This window comes from Oryzias melastigma, linkage group LG8 (genome assembly GCF_002922805.2).
Source record: "Oryzias melastigma strain HK-1 linkage group LG8, ASM292280v2, whole genome shotgun sequence".
Classification (NCBI taxonomy): domain Eukaryota; kingdom Metazoa; phylum Chordata; class Actinopteri; order Beloniformes; family Adrianichthyidae; genus Oryzias; species Oryzias melastigma.
The window spans coordinates 15,304,288-15,315,519 of NC_050519.1; the positions used below are offsets into that span (position 1 = coordinate 15,304,288).

At 40.8% G+C, this 11,232-nt stretch overlaps 1 protein-coding gene across 1 annotated transcript in view; it reads right to left on the minus strand.

Annotated features, from left to right (window-relative positions):
* Positions 1 to 571: 571 nt before the first annotated feature.
* Positions 572 to 11,232, minus strand: part of zgc:112183 (ras-related protein Rab-37) — a 12,474-nt gene continuing 1,813 nt past the window's right edge. The window contains exons 3-9 of the mRNA XM_024272719.2: positions 9,995 to 10,036; positions 6,743 to 6,809; positions 6,596 to 6,648; positions 6,141 to 6,206; positions 5,456 to 5,512; positions 5,304 to 5,380; positions 572 to 1,539 (exon numbers count right to left, since the gene is read on the minus strand). Of these exons, the coding sequence (XP_024128487.1) occupies positions 1,434 to 1,539; positions 5,304 to 5,380; positions 5,456 to 5,512; positions 6,141 to 6,206; positions 6,596 to 6,648; positions 6,743 to 6,809; positions 9,995 to 10,036 (468 nt within the window). The 3' untranslated portion in view covers positions 572 to 1,433. The remainder of the gene's footprint in view (positions 1,540 to 5,303; positions 5,381 to 5,455; positions 5,513 to 6,140; positions 6,207 to 6,595; positions 6,649 to 6,742; positions 6,810 to 9,994; positions 10,037 to 11,232) is intronic.

The window sequence follows — 11,232 nt, forward strand, 5'->3', positions numbered from 1 at the left end:
AAAAAAAAAAAGACTGGGATGAAGTTCCAGATAGTGCTGAGGTATTTATGTGACCCTGTTGGACTGGAGGTTATCATCCTTCTGGCTTCTCAGAAAGAGATTTTGAGCCGAATCCTTTCTCAAATACCACGTCAAGCCAAACTGGCTATTTTTACAGTTAAAGGTCACTTTTATTTTTCAGCTACTTTAGAGTTCATTTTGTAGGAAGATGACAGCCGAGTCATGACCTGAACTTACAGCAGAGAGGTTAAGATCGTCCAAACTAATTTATTTTGGCAGAAGGGGCCAGGAAAGAGCGTGGCTGTGGATGGATGAGAGGGGGAGGAGCCACAGGTTCTGGCCTCTGCGGTAAATCTTGCTTAATGTTATGTCACACTTTATCAAAAACAGTCTCAATGGAATTCATTGTTAAAAAAATAGAAAAAAATGTGTTGGAGAAGAAAAACAAAGTGGCTTCTTCCTGTGTGGAGTAAACAGGGGAGCTGGTGCCACACTGTGGCTCATTAACCTCAACACACCCAGCCACGCACAACACACTCATTTGTTTCCCTCGACACACACAAAGCTGCACAAAGACGACGACTTCAAGAACCACGTACATTACAAAATATATTTTATATTCATGATAACAAAGCACTTTTTATGGCACTTTGTGTTTTCACCGTGATGCCTCGAAAGAGGGACAAATGTGACATTGAGCAAGTTTGACAAGCAAACATTCAGAATGAACAGTGTTACAAAGAAACGAGTTACACAATGCGTGAACAAATACAGCTGACGCCATGGTTCAGAGTGCTGTGCACGTTTGATGGAGAAACTCAAAGACGTGACAGGAGGAAAATCTGCCAGCAGCAGAGGTGGTGTAACTTTAGGGGCCCTGAATTGAAGACACACACAGTGGGCACCCTAAAATATTGGCTTTATTCTAACTAACAGCATTACAGATGTGAACAGATGGGATCGTTTACCTAAATTCTCTCAGAGAGGCTCAAGTCCACTATTTAAACAAACTCTCAAAGATTAAAAGATGAGCACTGTAAGGCCAAGAGGGATTCAGTTCACAGCCTGATAAAACGAGGATTAGGCGAGCTCAGGGCTGCATGGCAAACAAAGCTATATCCACCAGAGAGAGAGAGCAGTTCTGTCTCTGCACGTGGATATTGAACGTTTCATATTTTTAACTCCTGGCTTTTATTTTGAAACCACTGTCACCACAAAGACCACAAACATGTCTGCACATGACACACACGATTTATAACTTCACATTTCAGTAACGGGATGGCAGCTCGTCCAGGTTCACTTTCGTTTGGCCAAACAAGAAGAAGCTGAGGATTTCTGCCTATTTTTTCCTTTTTTGGATTCAGCCTTTTTAAACCACCTCCTCCATCCCACACTTCCTCCCTCCCCTCCTCTGCCTGGCGTTTTGGCGTCAGCTACGCCGAGCCGCAGCAGCCGGACTTGTGCTTCTGAGAGTCGATGTATTCGTGGATCTTGAACTTGGGATCGTTGGGCTGCTGTGTCGCTCGGTGCTTCAGCTCCCTGACGGAGGAAGAAAAGGAGGAGGAGAGGGGGGAGAGACACAGGAAGTTAGATGCCGAGGGGGTGGATGTGTGGGATGACTGGGTAAATCAAGAACATACAGAGAGAGAAACACAACAGCAGCAGCAGCAGCAGCAGTGTGAGATTTCATCAAACTGCTTCTGGAGGGAGCTTCCATTTAAAGCTGTCATCACATGGAGGCTACAAACCTCCTGCAGCGGAGCACAAATGTGTTCTGGGCCATGCCAGATGTGGATTTATGGTGAATTCCTATTTCTTAAAAAAAAAAAAAAACATCCAAGCTCCTTTTTTATCCACAGAAAAAAGTAAATCAAGTAAAGAAAAAAGTAATCCATTCCTTGTTTTGCTTCTCTCCATCGTCCACAGGGTATATTTAAGAACCCCACATCTTATTTTGGCATCGTTTTAGCATTTTTATGATAAATTTGCACCATGGGAAGGTTCTACTTGAAGACTTGGACACTTTAAGAAACAGCTTTCAGATAGCAGTGCAGTTTTGGGTGTTTTTAACATGCTCTTGGAGTATTTTTCTCATGATGAGAGGATATAAATATGAAAAAAATAAGATTAAAATTGCATTTCTGAGTATTTTATGATTTCATTTAATGGGAATCAGGAGAAAATGCAAAAATGTTAATGGAAAAAGCTTGTAGCTGTGACATAAAACCTACAACAGTGTTACGTCCTGCTGCTGATGCACCTTCATCCATCCTGTCTGTCTGCTCACCTGGCAGGTGTGGCCAATGTTTGTTGATTGACAGGTTTTTTGATTTTGGCTAAAAACGGCATAAATATAATTAAAAGACCAGTGGGAACGCTTTTAAAATTGATCAAAAGAAGATCGAAGTGGTTAGCACATACATCTATCGCAGCATTAGCGAGTGTTATCTGAACCAGATGTGTCTAATCTATTTACCCCGTCACATAGCGATGCCATTAACATGAAGTTCCCCCACTGAAAAGAATCAATAGTCTCCTGAATGACTTCAGACCCCACTGCTCCTTCACTACTTCTGCAGATCTAAAAAAAAAGTCTTCTAAAAATGCAATTTCATAAAGCAAATAACCACCAACAGTTTTATTGGTCCTATTTTTTTGAGACTGAGCATCAATGACTATTGCATACGGAGGCAGTCGAGAGCAGAAATGACACTGTAAATGCTCGCCATCCGCAGGGAGCCTCAACCGCTCACAATCCAATTACATCAAGACAAGAGGAGCAGACGCAGAATTAGCTCGAAACCACTGGCTCCATTATACGCACGATTCAGAGAGCCGTGATGGTGTTTGCACACAAAAATAACAATGCAGAGCCCCAAAGAGAGCAGCCGACTCCGTCACGCCGTGCTGCACGCATGATGGTGACAAGCACTCATTTGAATCTTATAGGGGAGATCTATAATGGTATTTCATTTTATACCATTACAATTTTTTTAAATGCACACTTTGGTTTTGGCATCACATTTTATAAATTTCTGAAATCTAAATTTTGGATGTTGTCATTTGTTTTCACCACTTGATGGCAGCACAGGAAGCTGATGAGAGGTGACTGGAGGAAGCTGCATCTAATTGAGGAAAGACGTCAAACTGACTAAAAGGTTTAGGGGGATTAATAGTTATTTTCCTGTTTTTATGTGATTTAAAAAAAAATCTAAGTTAAGATGCATTTTGTTGTGTTGGTAACTGCTTAGCTTGTTAAGCTTGACCCAAGGGTGAAAAAAAGAGACAGAGAGAGGTGGAGAATAAGAAACATGAGCCCACAGCCCTTTAGAGAAAAATGTTGTTCTATTGAGTATTAAACGTGTGAATTTATCTGATTGTGTCCTCCTGAAATCTGATCTTTCATATAACCCTAATAGCTAGGTTACTGAGCAGGAACTGCTGAGCGCATTCATGTTTGTTCAGTTTATGCTTTCACAGGCTGCGGCTGTGAACGTCAACATGCAGGTTAGAAAGTTTTGTTTTTGTCCGCAAAAACTTAAATGTTTTTGATCAAAATGAGAACTTATTTTCTTCATTCAGAGCAAAAATGGACGAACATGAATTCAGAATTAGAGAATGCAGGGTGGAAATGAAAATATGACCTAGAACAAAAAAATAATTATTAAATTAAATGAATTAATCATTAAATCTGAGGCATTTTTTCTATGTTTTATTAGCAAAAAATTAGGCTTTTAATAAAATATGTCCCAATTTTATCTAAGAAAGTTGAATCTGTTTTGTTTAAATAACTGATTACATAAAAATGGTTATTTTGGGATCTTCTGGGGTCCAGATGACCCCAATCTTACATTGATGTTTGACCCCTCCCATGACAAAGGTGGACAGGATTTTATGTCTGCCACAGACACTAGTTAAGATAAAAAATAATTTTAAAAAAAGTTCAGCGCACTGTCTTGTGAGATCCAGATGACCCCACTTCTAGTGTAAACATCCCTACGATAGCATAAGGGTTACACAAAACTGGTTTATCAAAACAAATAAAAAAAAATAAAATACATATTAAATCTAATTATTTCAATAGGAAGTTGGACCAAATAGTGACCTAGTGAACTAAAATCATATAGTTTTGCTCATTTTGTCCTTACTTCTAAATCAGAAGGCAGATTTACCCTTAAATTTGGTTAAAGCTAGAATGAATAAGACACCTGGACAGCTGCAGAAAAGTCAATTTGTTGCAGCTTTCCGTTCTTGCATAAAAACATGGTGCTAACCAGGTTCACATACCTTGATTCCAACAAAAGAATAATCTATAGTTTGTTATAATCCATTATAATAATAATAATGACTCCTTGTTCGGTTTGTTAAATTTGTGTTTTTAACATGTTCTTGTGGCATTTTTCTGATAATGTAGGACATATATAAAGAAATTTAAAGGGAAACCAAACCTTAAATCATTTTTTTGGCTGTTGAACCTTTATAAACAAGGCTTTAAAAGTGCTGTCTGTTGGTCATGGACAATTTTTTGATCAATTAAAATAAAATATAGTCAAAAACAGTCTGTGTGCTGCCCCCTACAGGTTAAATCGATGTAGTACATTTAAATTTCTTGATTGGTCAAACCATGGAAATCCCACATCATTTCAGAAGTCATGATCTGCACATCCAGTTATGATAACAGTCCTGTTCCTAAGCCCCGCCCCTCTGAATGGATTTTCACATTTCAGCTGTGGGCGGAGTCAGCCTCCAACTTCCCTGTTTGGTTACTCTATAAGCTTAAAATTGCACTTCTTACTTTTTTATTTTTTCCTATCATTGACATTCAGGAGCAGCTGTAAAAACGGCATTGGAAAAAGCTCGTGGGTGCGAGCTAAAACCTACTACGGCAAGCCACAAGCTCCCTGCTCCACTCCATTCTGATGCATCCACTTGCAGGCAAATAGATCCTTGTACATGTTTGTTTTCCTCGTTTGAGCTGGTATCTGGATCCAAACTGTCTGGCTGGATAATTCCAATATTGGTCTCCATTTTTGTTGCACTTGTAATGTTAGGTTGGAGTTCTAAGCGGCTGTAAGCTAGCGTGAGGGAGAGTAAACAGATGGGGACAGGAAGTAGCGGCAGGATTACTCTGCGCCAACACTCAAAGGCTAATTTCTAATGAACTGCTGCCACAAAAAACAGGATAACCACTGGGAACGCTTTGGAATGAGATCAAAAAATGATTGGAGTGGGACTTTTATTTAAAGTTGTGTTTAGGAGCTGTTTTTAAGTCTGGTGTTCATTTGAGGTCGGTTGTCACTTACTTGGCTATGGCGTGAAAAGCCAGCTCAATGTTGACTCCCGTCTTTGCACTGGTCTCCATGAATGGTATTCCATGTTCCTGCAATGGAACAGACAGCAGAACTCAGAGGAATCCGCTTTGGGAGTGAAACTCCTCCACAGGCTCACAGATTACCTTAGCCAGCTTCTCTCCTTCCTCTGTCTTCACTACCCTCTCTGCAGCCATGTCTGACTGTAAGACAGCAGTGGGGGGAAAAAAAAACACACACATCATCACAGCAGAGGTGAACCGTCACAGAATTACCACCCCATTAGCTACAGTGACACACCATCCAGTCAGCCGTCTTCCCGTGGCTGCCGAGCCAGAGCTCCTTCAGGCTGACAGCCCAGCTCCGGCGGCGGAGCGGCGCTCAGACTAAAGCCTCCACCAGTCCCTGCTGCTTTCACAGAAGCGATCTGAGCTGCTGCTACGTGACATCCACGACCCCACAGACATGTGAGTCTGCTTGGAGCCACCAGAGGGAGCTTTCAGATGAATTAGCAGTGACATTTTGGCTGCAATTCTTTGCCTTTATCACCAGCAGCTCTAAGAAAACGAGTAAAATGGACTTCACAATGAGGAATGTGATTCAATTAACGAGTGTGCCCGTTCAAAACAATCACATTTGAGATGGTGGCCCCCCAGGTGGGTAACTCTGGGAGACTTCCTGCCGTTTCTGTCAGCGTAGAGGCATTTTCTGTCTTCTAAGTGCTCGCGCGTCTGTCTCAGCGCGATAAGAGTGCCTTAAATTTGCTCCTAAGAAGCAGTTACACTTACCAGCCCCTTTTTTAATGCAACACAAAAAGGAAGCTATGCTCACCTTGTTGCCGAGCAACATGATGACCACATCCTTCTGGGCATACTCGTGTATCTCCGTGAGCCAAGCCTTCAAAAGTAGATGAGATAGAAGAGGGGACGACAAGGAGAGATTGGTTTGTTCCCAAAACAAATATCACCACTTGAAGGAGAGCGTTTTCTACTGAAATGTGGATTCTAGCTCTCCTCCCACAGCATCAATCACGCTGACACTGAGTCACTCTTATCCTTGAATGCTTTTGTTGCTTTTCATTACTGAAACAGGGGTCCTGCGTTGCAAAACAGATGGATAACATTTCTCAATGTGACCTAGAAGGAACATTAGAAGCCCAGCCACACCGGAGGTGGGAACCCTCTGCACATGCAAGACTAGCTTCCTGCCGGACTGGTTTTAGGAGCAGGAAGTAAAAATGTTGTAAAGACCCAAGTTGCAGGAAGAAGGAGTCGAGCCGGTCTTACCCTGATGTTGTCGAAAGATGGCTTGTTGGTGATATCATAAAGGAGCAGCAATGCTATGGGGGCAAACACAATAGAAGTGACGGCTTGTTTACTTATTCTCGGAAGAGAAAAGCGGCGTATACGAGGAGCAGAAATGTTCAAAGCTACCTTGGGCATCTCTGTAGTAGGCGTGCGTCACGCTGCGGAATCGCTCTTGACCGGCCGTATCCCAGATCTGCAGGAAGTTGATAAACCATTATTGTTCCTGATTAACCACAACAATAACACACTAAAACATTTCCTGCCTGAAAGTGAATTCCACCTCTAAAAATGACCAAATGTATGAGTAAAACATAAATGGAATTGGAGCAATATTTTGTGTCAGATTATGCAGAATCTGACCTTTGTTGTGACGACAGCTTGCCAGTCAGTGGCATACAACCCCGCTGAGACTGTCAAAATTACACTTTAAAAAAAGGTCACTATATTGTGGCAAATATTTGCTACACATAACTTTACAAGTCATTTGTAATTTCCACAAGTCAGTTTTGAGAATTACAGGAAACCGGTGGTCTAATAATCTGACAGATCCTGCAGATGAAGCGTGATTCTGCCCCCAGCAAAGGAATTATTACTCTGCAAATCTGACGGATTAATACCCTGCAGCCTCCACTGATATTTAGGATAAATTGATTCTCTTTCAGCCGGTCTCTTCTGTGGATTTCACCGACTATTTTTTGAATTTCTTCACAGGGGTTTTTTTATCATGTGCACAGCTCGTGCAAGAACGAGGAAGCTGAGGATTTACGCGAGCTCGCAGAGGAATCTAATTTTGTCACCTCCTACTCAGAGCTGAATGAACAGGTCACGATGAAAGACCAGTTTTTAGCTTGGATCAACAGCATATCACAGGCACCAGTGTTGGGGAAGAAGTCACTACAAAAAAAAAATGCTGTAACAACTGAGTTTTACTCATATGTTCAATAACATGAATTTCAACTGAATCACAGACTAAAATGTCATTATTCATCGCAGTAAGACACAAGATAAAACAAGCCACAACCACTTGTTTTCTGATTGTGGTCAGTCACTTCAGGCTTTTACAATTTCCTGTAAAGCTACGTTCTCACCACCATCAGCAACGTTCAAGCAGACACTTTTAGTAAAAAGTTTATGCAAATGCAAGCTTTACTTTTTCATGTTCAAAACTACACTGAGCATAAGAAAATATCAATTCAGTGACATATCACGATACTTTATTTGGCAAAATTTTATCAAATTAAAATACTGCCAAGGAGATATTTTATTCATTATTTAAAATTAAACATGTAGTTCAGTCCTAGTTTTGTTTTACACCTAAATATTTCCTAAATTACCAAAAGAAAAGCACCATGAATATGCTTTGATAAAAGCAACATGTTGATGAGATTCAGTTGCATTCTGATTATTATAAAAAACGGTATTTTACAGTTTTACTTTAAAAAATTGATTAATATTCACATAATTCTTAGGTCATCATTAAAAAAAAGTAGAATATTGTCACGTACTGTCTTGGGATATAACAGAATATGTATCATATAACGACACGTGTATTGTGATACGTATCATATCATGACATGTGTATCATGATATGTATCGTATAATGACACGTGTATTGTGATACACATCGTATCATGACATATTTATCGTCAAATGTATTGTATCATGACACGTGTATTGTGATACGTATCACGACACGTGTATCGCGATGCATATCGTATCGTGACACATGTATTGTGATGCATATCATATCATGGCATGTGTATTGTGATGCATATCGTATCATGACACGTGTATCGTGATATGTATTGTATCATGACACGTGTATTGTGATGCATATCGTATCATGACACGTGTATCGTGATTTATATCGTATCATGACACGTGTATCGTGATATGTATCGTATCATGACACATGTATCGTGATATGTATCGTATCATGACACGTGTATCGTGATGCATATCGTATCATGACACGTGTATCGTGATATGTATCGTATCATGACACGTGTATCGTGATATGTATCGTATCATGACACGTGTATCGTGATTCATATCGTATCATGACACGTGTATCGTGATATGTATCGTATCATGACACGTGTATCGTGATGCATATCGTATCATGACACGTGTATCGTGATATGTATCGTATCATGACACGTGTATCGTATCATGACACGTGTACTTTGATATGTATTGTATCATGACCTGTATTGTGATACAAATCATATCATGGCACGCGTATCGTGATATGTATCGTATCATGACACGTGTACTGTGATATGTATTGTATCATGACGTGTATTGTGATACAAATCATGCACATTTTTAGACCTTTATATTGTACTCAGGTCAAATTTAACTCGAGCACCATACAAGGGTTAAGACTGTTTTTTGGGCTCTGTGTACAACAAAAATCATTGAAAGCATGGTCAAACTTTGACCAATTAGAGACTTGATTTGGTAGAGACATCCCTATTAACCCTCATAAGTGTAAACTGTTGTAAAATTAATCGTGGAGGATAAATTAATCGTTGCAAATTTTGCCTGGCTGTAAGGAAGTCTTTTAAATGTCAAAATCGACAGGATAAATCTGGAGCAAGAGTCAGGACATTTCACTCCAAGCCTCTTCCGACTGTAGGTGGCAGACATGCGCTAGTAAGCAGCAGGAAAATAAAAAGAAGAAGAAGCCCCTCCCTGCTTGTCCAGTGTGAACACCATGGACTAAATATACGTTCAAGAACGCTCGATTCTTGAACACGCATCATTTGCTCGGTGTGTATGTGGCTTTAGTCTTATTATAAAAGACATATTACGTTATTTTGTTCCCAATAAGTGTGTCCTGTTTTTTCACAGAGCCAATATCTGCCTGTCTTGTTATGAAGACCAACAGATGTAATAATCTTAACCTGTTTTTATTAGGAAGCATTTGTTTTAGTCCCTCTGGAGCTCACAGGCCTCAGATTCTCTGTTGTAGTCTTAGTTATTTTTGTTTTTTTCAAAGCAATTATCTTTATTTTTACAGACTAGATTGACTGTTTTCCAATTGTTGTTGTTTCATTTTACATAAAAACTTGCAGGAAGTTTGTCACTTTATACTTTCATTTCTACTTTGAAACAAAGAAAGTAAGAGTCTTGATGAACTCGTGCCATGCATTCCACCTCTTTTGTTCAGTAATCTATTCGGAAGTAACTTTTACAACACTGACAAACACACCTAAACACAAACTCACTGCATAATCAGCATTGGATTGAGTCGCACTGACGAAAAGCGAGTTTAAGCGAGTTGTGTCAAATGTTTTTTTTAATATGTTTCTGTGTCAAGGCCAGAGGAAGATCTGAGTGAGGCCTCTTTTGATCGGAGTGGCCCACACTCACCTGAAGCTTGACTTTCAGGTTGTCGACATCCACCACTTTATTCTGCAGAGACAGGAAGAGGAACAGTGTGAGACGCCTCGCCGTATGCTTTAGAGGCTGGAGATCGGCACAAAGAAATGACAAGCATCACGGCTAGACTAAAAAAAGCGCGGCGGCTCAGCGTGTCACAAAAGAAAAAAAAAACAGAAAGTGGCTGTGAATGGTGGCAGGGAAAGTAATTTGCAACACCTACACAACAACAAGGTCCAGGGATTAGACTTAATTACAGCACAGTGAGAAAGACTACTGGCAGCAGAACAAGCGACTCCCCCGTTAATTTCCTGCAGCGCTGCAGGGGTGCCTTATGATTTTCTGTGGACCGAATGCAGGCCTGAAGAATTTTAGGCCCCCCATAGAACAAAAGACATTGGGACTGGGCAATAAAGGGTATTGGAGGCAGTTTTTGGGTGAAAAAAGGTTGCAAACAAGCAAACCACAACAGACAGAGAGGCTGTGGGGAAGGAAGGAAGTGTCAGAAGAAAGAAAGAAAGCACGCCTACCCAATCACATCATTTGCGTCACTAAAAAGAAAAAAAAAAAGAAAGAAAGAAAAAAGCCCAGCTTCTCCTGTACAAGTATGCATCACCTAAGAAACATCTACAGCATGTGGAGCGCTCACCACCTGCCGAATCTTCTGCCTTGGCAGAACGGACATGCTTCAACCCTTACATTAGTTGCCATGGCTTTCCATTTCCTCCCCCCCTTCCAATTATGACGTGAGAGGAGCCTGCATGCTGAGTAACAGCTACAAGGAAACGGGCTGAAAATAGACCAGCTATGTTAACAACAGCCCGCCTGCCTGTCTAACCAGGCAGGGAGGACATCCTCAGCATATTGACTCAACTCACATCACTTTGTTACCAGGCAGCTTTTTTTTTTCACCCTCCTTCCAACTCTCACCGACAAATAAACAAAACCCAATTAGTGACATCACCCGGTCGTTTTTTTCTGAATGAACACTTTCTTGCACCGAATCTTGGAATGTCACCAAAACTCTGAGGCTCCTCATATCTGTTAAAAATCCATGTGTCGCACAAAGACAACAACACATCACTTTGGCTAATGCAACAAGGTCTCCTCTTAACCCCCTGCACTCCCACACTTGACTCCCAATTAGTCTAAGTGTTTGGCTGTGACAGGAGACGAGCGAGAGGTTGATGGAGAGCCAGGTCGCGAGCATCTGCTTGCTCGGATGAAGA